General features: G+C 37.2%; 1 protein-coding gene across 4 annotated transcripts in view; it reads left to right on the top strand.

Moving 5' to 3' along the window:
- The window catches only part of TRPM7 (transient receptor potential cation channel subfamily M member 7), a 116602-nt gene that overhangs the window by 22362 nt on the left and 82189 nt on the right, over positions 1 to 12051 (top strand). For all 4 annotated transcript variants that reach the window (XR_011568896.1, XR_011568897.1, XM_019968844.2 and 1 more), the window contains exons 3-7: positions 765 to 803; positions 4651 to 4849; positions 7071 to 7284; positions 9902 to 10026; positions 10813 to 10984. Coding sequence is in view for 2 of the 4 variants with exons in the window: in XM_019968844.2 (XP_019824403.2) it covers positions 765 to 803; positions 4651 to 4849; positions 7071 to 7284; positions 9902 to 10026; positions 10813 to 10984 (749 nt within the window). In the remaining 2 variants the exon portion in view is untranslated. The remainder of the gene's footprint in view (positions 1 to 764; positions 804 to 4650; positions 4850 to 7070; positions 7285 to 9901; positions 10027 to 10812; positions 10985 to 12051) is intronic.

A 12051-nucleotide genomic window follows, 5' to 3' on the forward strand; every position in this document is an offset into this window, starting at 1 on the left:
CATGCCAGGCCTCCCTGTCCATCACCAACTCCCGAAGTTCACTGAGACTCATGTCCATCGAGTCAGTGATGCCATCCAGCCATCTCATCCTCTGTCGTCCCCTTCTCCTCCTGCCCCAATCCCTCCCAGCATCAGAGTCTTTTCCAGTGAGTCAACTCTTTGCATGGGGTGGCCAAAGTGCTGGAGTTTCAGCTTTAGCATCATTCCTTCCAAGGAACACCCAGGACTCATCTCCTTTAGAATGGACTGGTTGGATCTCCTTGAAGTCCAAAGGACTCTCAAGAGTCTTCTCCAACACCACAGTTCAAAAGCATCAACTCTTTAGCGTTCAGCTTTCTTCACAGTCCAACTCTCACATCCATACATGACCACTGGAAAAACCATAGCCATTAGGGAAACTTTATATATTATATTTATATTTAATATATTATATTATTAGGGAAGCTAACCTTTTTTCTATAAATATTTTTTCTCAGTTTATCTTTGGACTTTTATTAGTGACGTGTTTTTGCCATATAAATTTTTTTTTTTTTTAATGTAGTTAAATCTGTCTTTTGTGGTTTCTGGGTTTTATGACACAACTAATTGTATTTAAAAAATGAAAACTGAGTTTTTAAAAAAGGTACAAATGACCTAAGATATCTCTTGAAAAATATATAATATTCCTTTGTTTTGTACTTTTTTTTAATGGATTATTATAGTTTAGTTTAAATGAGAAGAAAAATGATTTTTCCTTTAAGTAATAGATTTACCTTGTTTTATAGATGCCTTCCAGGATGTCAGATTTGTCAGCAACTTGTCAGGTAAGTATCATAACAATAACAGTATCACACACATTTTGGAAAATAAAACTAGTATATGAAAAAAGTCAGAATACACTGGGATAAAATTCACAGGCCATTATGTTTAAGCATTACTTAACTCACACTTGGGAGATAAAGGATTAGGCAGAGTTACTTGAAACTCAAGTGCAGGTGCCTGAGCAGAGTGCTAAAGTTGAATATGAATTAGCTGGTTAAAGATTGAGGAAAGGGATTTGAAGCAGAGAGAACAGTTTGTGGGCAGGCTTGGCAGTGAAAGAGATTATGGTTATGTCAGGAAACTGCAAGCTGTAGAAGGTATTAATAGGATGGATATTGAAAAGATCTGAGTCTTGAGAAATAAATAGGGCCAGATCATTTTAACTTTTTGTATACTATGCCACACAGTTTTGATTTCATGTTAAAAAGATATTATATAGGGAAGTAGATTTTCTTTTTTTTCCCCTCAATAAAAGCAGTTGGCATTTTGAGGAGATTGGATTGAGAGGAAAATATAGTTTGGAAGTTTTTAGAGTAATTCTGGCAAAAAATAAGAGCCTGAATTAAGATACCTATGGTAATGAAGAGAAATAGGCATATTTGAAAAGGGGGATCAATCAGATAAACTCAGTAGGATTGGTGGTGTGTGGGGAAAGGGAACATTTGAGGACAGTACCTAAGTTTCTTACTCGGGCAACTAATTAAAGAGTAATGTTATTCTTTAAGATGTGATGAAGGAATGTAAGAGAAAGAAGAGAAGGTCTCCGGTTGGCAGGCTGAACAGCAGAAGTGTATAGAATGAGTTCATTTACATATATTGAATTGTTGTACCATTTCCAGGCCTATTCATTCCTTCCTCTAGATGGGTAGTTCGATCTGGCATCTGTCTTCAGGCTGAAGAGCTTCCTTTAGCTTTTGGTATAATGCTGGTATACTCGATGGACATGGGTTTGGGTGGACTCTGGGAGTTGGTGACGGACAGGGATGCCTGGTGTGCTGCGGTTCATGGGGTTGCAAAGAGTCAGACACGACTGAGTGACTGAACTGAACTGGTATACTGGAGATGAGTTTTCTCAGCTTGGTTTATCTGAAAATATGTTTATTTTAGTCATTTTTGAAGGATGTTTTCCCTGAATATGAAATTTTGAGTTTTCTCATTCCAATGATTTGAAGATACCATTCTGTTGTCTTCTGGCTCTTGTTTCCAGTGGGAAGTCAGCTGTCATTAGTGCAGTGGTTCGTCTGTGTGTAATGGGTCTCTTTTTCCTCTGGCTGTTTTAAGGATTTTTTCCCCTATAATTTTGGTTTTTAACAGCCGGCCTGTGATGTGCCTGAGAATGGTTCTCTTTTTCCTTCTTTTTGAATAAATCTTGAATCAATTCAGTTCAGTTCAGTCTCTCAGTTGTGTCCGACTCTTTGCGACCCCATGAACTGGAGCACTCCAGGCCTCCCTGTCCATCACCAACTCACGGAGTTCACTCAAACTCCTGTCCATCGAGTCGGTGATGCCATCCAGCCATCTCATCCTCTGTTGTCCCCTTCTCCTCCTGCCCCCAATCCCTCCCAGCATCAGAGTCTTTTCCAATGAGTCAACTCTTCACATCAGGTGGCCAAAGTATTGGAGTTTCAGCTTTAGCATCATTCCTTCCAAAGAACACCCAGGACTGATCTCCTTTAGAATGGACTGGTTGGATCTCCTTGCAGTCCAAGGAACTCTCAAGAGTCTTCTCCAACACCACAGTTCAAAAGCATCAATTCTTTAGCTCTCAGCTTTCTTCACAGTCCAACTCGCACATCCATACATGACCACTGGAAAAACCATAGCCTTGACTAGACGGACCTTTGTTGGCAAAGTAATGTCTCTGCTTTTTAATAAGCTATCTAGGTTGGTCATAACTTTGCTTCCAAAGAGTAAGCGTCTTTTAATTTCATGGCTATAGTCACCATCTGCAGTGATTTTGGAGTCCAGAAAAATAAAGTCTGACACTGTTTCCACTGTTTCCCCATCTATTTCCTATGAAGTGATGGGACCGGATGCCATGATCTTAGTTTTCTGAATGTTGAGCTTTAAGCCAACTTTTTCGCTCTCCTCTTTCACTTTCATCAAGAGGCTTTTTAGTTCCTCTTCACTTTCTGCCATAAGGGTGGTGTCATCTGCATATCTGAGGTTATTGATATTTCTCCCGGAAAACTTGATTCCAGCTTGTGCTTCTTCCAGCCCAGCGTTTCTTATGATGTACTCTGCATATAAGTTAAATAAGCAGGGTGACAGTATACAGCCTTGACGTACTCCTTTTCCTATTTGGAACCAGTCTGTTGTTCCATGTCTAGTTCTAACTGTTGCTTCCTGACCTGCATATAGGTTTCTCAAGAGGCGGATCAGGTGGTCTGGTATTCCCATCTCTTTGAGAATTTTCCACAGTTTATTGTGATCCACACAGTCAAAGGCTTTGACATAGTCAGTAAAGCAGAAATCTTGAATAAATATCTGCAAGTTCGTGTTTTTCACCAAATTTTAGCCACTGTTTCTTAAGATCCTTTTCTGCCCCTTCTCTGACTCCAGTACTCTTCCCTGGAAAATCCCATGGATGAAGGAACCTGATAGGCTGCAGTCCATGGGGTTGCTAAGAGTCGGACACGACTGAGGGACTTCACTTTCACTTTTCCCTTTCATGCATTGGAGAGGGAAATGGCAACCCACTCCAGTGTTCTTGCCTGGAGAATCCCAGGGATGGGGGAGCTTGGTGGGCTGGCGTCTATGGGGTCGCACAGAGTCGGACACGACTGAAGCAACTTAGCATCAGCAGCAGCAGCCCCTTCTCTGTCTCTCCTCCCTCTGGGAGTCTGGGTATATTAGGTTGCTTGATATTTCCTGCAGGTCACTGAGGCCCTGTTTTATTTTTGTTTAATTAAAATAATTTTTTCCCATTTATCAAATTATATCATTTGTATTGATCTGTCTTCAGGTTCACTAACATTTATACATTCTCCAAAGCTGTAGATGGGGAAACAGTGGAAACAGTGTCAGACTTTATTTTTTGGGGTTCTAAAATCACTGCAGATGGTGACTGCAGCCATGAAATTAAAAGAGGCTTACTCCTTGGAAGAAAAGTTATGACCAACCTAGATAGCATATTGAAAAGCAGAGACATTACTTTGCCAACATCCGTCTAGTCAAGGCTGTGGTTTTTCCAGTGGTCATGTATGGATGTGAGAGTTGAACTGTGAAGAAAGCTGAGCACCGAAGAATTGATGCTTTTGAACTGTGATGTTGGAGAAGACTCTTGAGAGTCCATTGGACTGCAAGGAGATCCAACCAGTCCATTCTGAAGGACATCAGTCCTGGGTGTTCTTTGGAAGGAATGATGCTAAAGCTGAAACTCCAGTACTTTGGCCACCTCATGGAAGAGCTGACTCATTGGAAAAGTCTTTGATGCTGGGAGAGGTTGGGGGCAGGAGGAGAAGGGGCCGACAGAGGATGAGATGGCTGGATGGCATCACTGACTCAATGGACCTGAGTCTGAGTGAACTCCGTGAGTTGGTGATGGACAGGGAGGCCTGGCGTGCTGCGATTCATGGGGTCGCAAAGAGTCGTACACGACTGAGCCATTGAACTGAACTGAACTGAAGTAGATGCCTCAAACTAAGTTTATTAATAGAAGCCTGTATCATCAAATATTAATGTATTTATAGTATTTTAATGCTATGGTTAACATATTAACTTACTGATATCCTAAAATCAAAAAGAGTATTTTCATATTCTTCAAAAGTTCCTTTATTTTCAAACAGTTTTTCATTGACTGATTTTTTTAAAAGATCTTTTAAAAGTTTTATTATTTTTTTCCCTTAGGTGTTTTTGTGGTCGCTTGGTCAAGCAACATGCTTGTTTTACTGCAAGTCTTGCCATGAAATACTCAGATGTGAAATTGGGTGACCATTTTAATCAGACATTAGAAGAGTGGTCTGTGGAAAAACATACAGAACAGAGCCCAACGGATGCTTATGGAGTCATAAATTTTCAAGGGGGTTCTCATTCCTACAGAGCTAAGGTATATTGTGTATTAAAGTGTCTTACTTCATTTACCTTTTAATTAATTCCAGCTCTTTGCAACTCCATGGACTAGAGCCCACCAGGCTCCTCTGTCTGTGGAATTCTCCAGGTAAGAATACTAGAGTGCGTTGCCATGCCCTTCTCCAAGGGATCTTCCCGACCCAGGGATCAAACCCAGGTGTCCCACATTGCAGGAAGATTCTTTACCATTTGAGCTACCCAGGAAGCCAGTTAATTAAATAATGCATGTTTATTATCTGACAGCTTATATAATAGTGTGTCAGAAAATCAGTTTTAGTCATTTCTTTATTTTGAAGTTCTTTGTATTGGTACACACAAATACAGAATGTGTTTTGGTGCATTGAACCTTTTTTAGTTTCATTTACTATTTCACTTTCTCTTTGTTCCCTTTTTTAATCTTTTTGGTTAACGTATTTTTAATTATTGCTTTTCTTTATAGCATCTTATTTATATATTTTTCTGTTCTGCAGGTTAATTTTATAAATACTATAAAATACATCTTTAACTGGTTACTGTTACAGATTAGTACTTTTACTACTTCCTGGTCAATGCAAGAACCTTTAAAATACTTGTGACTGCATTTATTTCCCTCATGACTTACGTGCTTTTGTTGGCATAAATTTTATTTGTGTGTGTGTGTGTGTTTTTTGAAAACTCCCAAATTGATCCTCCTTGGTGGATCAGTGGTAAAGAATCTGCCCGCCAATGCAGGAGACACAGATTCGATTCCTGATCCTGGAAGATCCCACATGCCACAGAGCAGCTAAGCCCATGTGCCACAACTATTGAGCCTGTGCTTCAGTGCCCAGGAACCACAAGTGCTGCACCCACATGCTGCAGCTACTGAAGCCTACATGCCCTAGAGCCAGTGCTCAGCAACAAAAGAAGGTACCACAGTGAGGAGCCCAGAGCACTGAGGGAAGAGTAGCCCCCGCTCGCTTCAACTAGAGAAAGCCTACGCAGAACAAAGACCTGGCACAGCCAAATATAAATAAATAAAAATGTTTAAATCCCCAAATAATAATTTATGATTCATTTAGACTTGTCTACATTTTACCTTTTAAGTTACTGTCCCTGGCTCCCTCCCCGTCTTGATTTGCTAAGCAGTGTCATATGATGGGCCTGTCTCTCTGGGTTTTTCTGTTCTTTTGGATCCTGACACGACAAGTTGTCACAACTTTGGTAGCTTACTGATGTCTTAATAACAGGGGTCGTTAATCTAGTTTGTCTAGTTCCTAGGGGCAGAGTTGGTCCAAAACAACATAGTCCATCATTGTTGAAAATGGAATTCCTCATTTATTACTAACATAATCTCTTTTTTTTAAATTTTATTTATTCATTTATGACTGTGATGGGTCTTCATTGCTGCGTGAGGGCTTTCTCTAGTTGCTGCAAGCAGGGGCTACTCTTTTTTGCAGAGTGTGGCCTCAGTAGTTGTGGCACACAGGCTCATTTGCCTCACAGTATGTGAAATCCTCTTGGACCAAGAATCAAACCCATGTCCCTGCATTGGCAGGTGGACTCCCAACCTCTGGACCACCAGGGAAGTCCCATAATCTGCTTTTTAAATTTATTAACTTTAGATTATTTTCCAAGCACCACTTAATGAACCCAAGTATAATGATAAGTTAAACAAAGCTAATACTTAAAGACTTAGAAGAAATCTCATTACAAATCATTGTTAAGGGAATCTGGAGTCTTCTCAGTTTTATATAACTTATGATATTTGGGGATATTTTCCCTTGGTGTTTGATCTCTGTAAAGGAATGGCTAATATATTGTTTTGGAAAGAACCTTTATTAGAGAAGATTAAAAGTTTTTTTTTCCCCCCAACATCTGAGTATTATAAGATTTGATATGAATATTTTTGATTTCTTCTTACAAGGCAAGAAATACTGTGGACAAATCTGTAAACCAGGTGAATGGTAATTTGGTTTATATAATCAGAAGGAGTAACAAATTTACATCTTAAAGTTTGAAAATTAGAGTGCCACTATTTCTCTAGCTCTTACAGAATGATTTTCCAACCTTAAAATTGTTTGTTTGTTATTGCTTATTCTTAGGAGTATAAATATATTACAAGTAGCCTATGAAATCTACTTTATAATAATCTTATGCAAATAAAGTTTTTCTTAAGTCATGTGATGCTGCATTATGAAACTTATGAATTATTATTTTTTAAAAATCTTTCTTGTTAGTATGTGAGGCTATCATATGACACCAAACCTGAAATCATTCTACAACTTCTGCTTAAAGAATGGCAAATGGAATTACCCAAACTTGTTATCTCTGTGCATGGTGGCATGCAGAAGTTTGAGCTTCACCCACGAATCAAGCAGTTGCTTGGAAAGGGTCTTATTAAAGCTGCAGTTACAACCGGAGCCTGGATTTTAACTGGAGGAGTAAACACAGGTAAACAGTAATAAAATTGGTATAATATTTATTTGATGTGTTTGTAAATTTTTCATATCAGATATTTGAAAAGTCAACACAGTATAAATGTATACTAGTCTTCTGTTAAGTAATCTATAGTTCTTAAGTATAAATGCTAACTGAAAAATGAATTTGGTTTTTGTTTGTTCTTTTAAAAGAATAGTATGCTTTATCATTTACTTTTTTTTTTTTTATTAAGACTTTGTTTTTGGCTGTGTCTTGTGGCTTGCAGGATCTTAGTTCCCCAGCCTGGGCCATTGTGATGACAGTGCCAAATCCTAATCATTGGACCGTCAGGGAATTCCCAAGAATAATGTGCTTTGGAGCAAGGGTTTGCAAACTATGGTTCCCTGCACCAAATCCAGCCTACTCCTTGTTTTTGTAGATAAAGGTTTATTGGAACACAGCCACGTTTGTTTTTGTATGGTTTTGTATCACACTTCTGTGCTATAAGAGCAGAGGTGGATAGTTCTTAGATTGTGTGTCTTGCAAAGCCTAAAATGCTTCAAATTTGGTCCTTTATAAAAAGTTTGCTGACCTACTGTATAGCAAAGTGTTATTCTTGTCACTTTGTAACTGCTGGTAAATTGAGAAAAGAATGGCAATTCATTGCCTGCTGCTAAGTCGATTCAGTCGTGTCCGACTCTGTGTGATCCCATAGACGGCAGCCCACCAGGCTTCCCCGTCCCTGGGATTCTCCAGGCAAGAACACTGGAGTGGGTTGCCATTTCCTTCTCCACTGCATGAAAGTGAAATGTGAAAGTGAAGTCGCTCCGTTGTTCCCGACTCTTAGCGACCCCATGGACTGCAGCCTACCAGGTTCCTCTGTCCATGGATTTTCCAGGCAAGAGTACTGGAGTGGGGTGCCATTGCCTTCTCCGATTCATTGCCTAGACAGTGGTAAAAAAATAGCTTTTGAAGTTAATTTTTAATATAATCTTATATTCTAAGTCTTTCCTTTCACATACACAGTTTGGATAGAAGGAAGGCCAATTAATTTTAATATCCAAAGTAAAACATAGTTATTATTTAAATTAGTTTGCAAAAATATATTTCATTAACAGCAACTGTTTTTTGAACCTTATTGTGGCACTCTTCTAGGCACTGAAAATATATCGTTACACAAAATATTTGCCTTCATGGAGCTTATATTCTAGTGGGAAAGATGTAGAAAACAAACAGATAACTAAGTGTATAATAAATTAAATAATAAGTGCTTTGGGAGACGCATAAAATGTAGAGGAGGGATAGTGAGGGATGGTCAAGGAAGCTTTGTTCATAGGGTAACTTTGAGTAGAAGTGGAAGGAAATGAAGCGAATGAGATGAAGAATAATGTGGGACAGAGCATTTAAAGGAGAAAAAATGGGAAGTATTGGAAAAATAGTAAGAAAGATCCAATGTAGCTTGAGTAGAATGAGCAAGGACTGCTGGGTGATGAGATAAGAAAGTTACAGGTGAGTGGTGATGGTGGGTTTGACAGGGTTTGTGGTGAATATCAGGAGCAACAGATAGATCATCATATAAGGCCTTGCAGGCCATTATAAGCACTTTGACTTTTAATCTGAATTAGAAGGGGAGGTTTTAAACAGAGTTGACAGGAGCAAAGATATCTTGAATGATGGTTTAAAAATAGACTATAAACAGGCAAAGCAGCAATTGGAAGAACAGTAAAGATGCTATTTCAAATATCCCTGTGAGATATGAGATCTAATGTGCTATAAAAATCTAATTGAGTGATGCATTGATTTGCTAGGGCTATTAAAATACCACAGACTGGGAGGCTTAAACAAAAGAAATTTATTTTCTAATAGTTCTGGAGACCCAAGATCAAGATGTTAGCAAGTTTGATACCTCCTGATGCAGCTCTCCTTGACTTACAGATGGCCATCTTTTCACTGTGTCCTCTTGTGGCCTTTCCCATTGCATGTGCATCTCTGGTGTCTCTTTTGTGTCCAAATTTCCCCTTCTTATAAGGACACCAGCCAGATTGGATTAGGGCCTACCCCAACATCCTCATTTTCACACGATATCCTAAAGGATCTATTTCCAAATACTGTCACATTCTAAGGTACTGGGGTTAGAGTATCAACATAGGAATTTTGGGGAGGATACTGTTCAGTCCATAACAAGTGGTAATGAGAAGTTATGTGCTCTTTTGAATTATTTTTCTGTATACTTTCCTCCCAGTTTTTGACTCAGTTGGAAAACTGTTGTAGTTTTTTCTGAGTTTGTATGTTTTGCTTATAGTCCTGAGCCATACTCTTCTTTTTTTTTAGATGATGTATAGAGCAGTAACAAAAACTACAGTTAACATGAGGAATCTAAGAGAGGAGACTAGGCCTAACAACATGGTAAAAGTTAGTTTTACGTGTGTTTCAGGCAGTTGTAGTGGTTTGACATTGTGGGTTTTTTTTTTTTTTTTCCTTTCTTTTTCGTCCTTGTGTTTTCTTTTGAAAGTTTGTCTTTTGGACTTTGTTGCTATTTGTGAAAAAAAAAAACAAAAACCTAGCATCAGTTGTAACGTTACTGAGAATAGGATTGTTCTGAACACAATAAAGACTTTCAAATAAAGTGAATTTAATTTTATATGAACAGGTGTGGCAAAACATGTTGGTGATGCCCTTAAAGAACATGCTTCCAGATCATCTCGAAAGATTTGCACTATTGGAATAGCTCCATGGGGAGTGATTGAAAACAGAAATGATCTTGTTGGGAGAGATGTAAGAGTGTTTTTAAAAATTTCTTTTTTTTAAGCTTATGTCAGAACAAAATTAGAGTAAGAATAGTGCAAAGTCAACCTAAAATATTCATGATCATACTACAGTCCTTTTGAAAACACCATCATAGATTTAAACAGTTGTAATTATAGTGTTAGTACATTTGGTTTCTGCCCTTTTTTGTATAACTATTTCACACTTTTTCCATATCATGCCAGTCTGTGTAATTAAGTTTTTGATGATTGCATGATGTTAAGAATTAATTGTATTGTCTGTGAAAGTAGTAATCAAATGCTGGTGTTTTATTCAAGTAGGTTAAAGACATGCGAATTGGTTGTAGATATTTTTTCAAGAGATTGTTAAAAAGGAATTAATTATAATGATCATTTTCAAATGCAGTTGAATTTCTAACATCAATTTTAAAGATTCTACTTATGACTGGAAAAGTAGCAATATGACATTAAACTGCTTTTATTCAATGTCCTTTATATATTGCACGTTATTCCCTAATAATCTAAGAGGTTCTTAACATTCTTTATTTATTTGCTTATTTGCTGCTGTTTCCTTTGCATGGGATGATGAAATATGATATATTCTGCAGTGAGAGCCAAAATATAATTGTTTGGTTTAGCCCATTATTGAATAATCTTCAGTTGCTTAAAAGCTCATGCTTTTTGATACATTCTTTTATATTTTGTATTTTTGCCTTTACAGATTATTTCAAAATTTGTTTTTACTGTATGTTATATTTAATCCTACCCACTAACTCTCATGTTTGTTATTGTTTAGGTGGTTGCTCCTTACCAAACTTTGTTGAACCCTCTGAGCAAATTGAATGTTCTGAATAATCTGCATTCCCATTTCATATTGGTGGATGATGGCACTGTTGGAAAGTATGGAGCAGAAGTCAGACTTAGAAGAGAACTTGAAAAAACTGTTAATCAGCAAAGAATTCATGCTAGTAAGGGCATTTATAAATTTGTTGTTAAAATTATTCTGGGCTGTATTAATTGCCAGCAGCATTCTATGAAAGGTAGAATGTTCTTTTAAGTCCTCATTTCCTTAGTAGCAGGATGACATTAAACAACAAAGAGTAACTGACCCTACACAAAATGAGACCTAGGAAAGGAAGTTTGAGATTAAACAGGATACTCAAATATCAAGGCCAAAGCCACAAAAGTTCATTGGAAGCTTTGTTGCTACTGTAATCCCATTGCATCTCAAGGAATTCAGAAATATTCTTAATGTATGATATATTCCAGTACATGACTTTGAAGTTCAGGATTGAAGAGGAAAAACATACTTTATTGTGAAGTAAGAATCACTTTACATAAAGTTGATAACATAAGTAGGTATCACTCTTTGGTAGATATGTCTTAAAAATTGGTATTCTAGAAACACATCTTTTCTAACCATGGTTAAACTTTCTGGTTCAACATCTAGATTTTTATTTCAAAAAGAAGAAATTTTGTAATTTTAGGACACCAAGAAGGTGAGCTCTATGATGAAGTGAAATATAAGTACAAAAATTACAGGATAGTATTTTCAGATTACGATGGAGTCATAGCATCTCCTAAAACTTAGGAATGTTTTAGAACTTTGAAAATACCTATATTTTGGATTTTTTCACTAGGTATTCACTAGACAAGGTATTCCCTAAATTTCTTTTCTGTTACTCTTAATAGAGGTCTTGATTTTATTGATCTGTTCTATTTATGTAATCCTGATTCTGTCATTAATTTCTATACTAATGTCTCATTGCATTTGGAATAAAAAAGTGATTAAAAATAGAAACATTGGAAGTTCAACTCATGCCATATTAAAAAGCAAACTGAAAACCAACTTGGTGTTTTAATTTCTAATCAAGAGTTAAAGTAGAGAAATATGCAAAATAGTTACTGCTTTCCAGTGAATATATGTTTTAGTGTATGCCTTGTTATATATTGAATTTTCTAATTTTGTTACTTAGAATAGACTTAAAAGTCAGTGTAAAAGTAATTGTTTTAGTATTTTATTTATATCAGACTA

This window comes from Bos indicus, chromosome 10 (genome assembly GCF_029378745.1).
Source record: "Bos indicus isolate NIAB-ARS_2022 breed Sahiwal x Tharparkar chromosome 10, NIAB-ARS_B.indTharparkar_mat_pri_1.0, whole genome shotgun sequence".
Lineage (NCBI taxonomy): Eukaryota > Metazoa > Chordata > Mammalia > Artiodactyla > Bovidae > Bos > Bos indicus.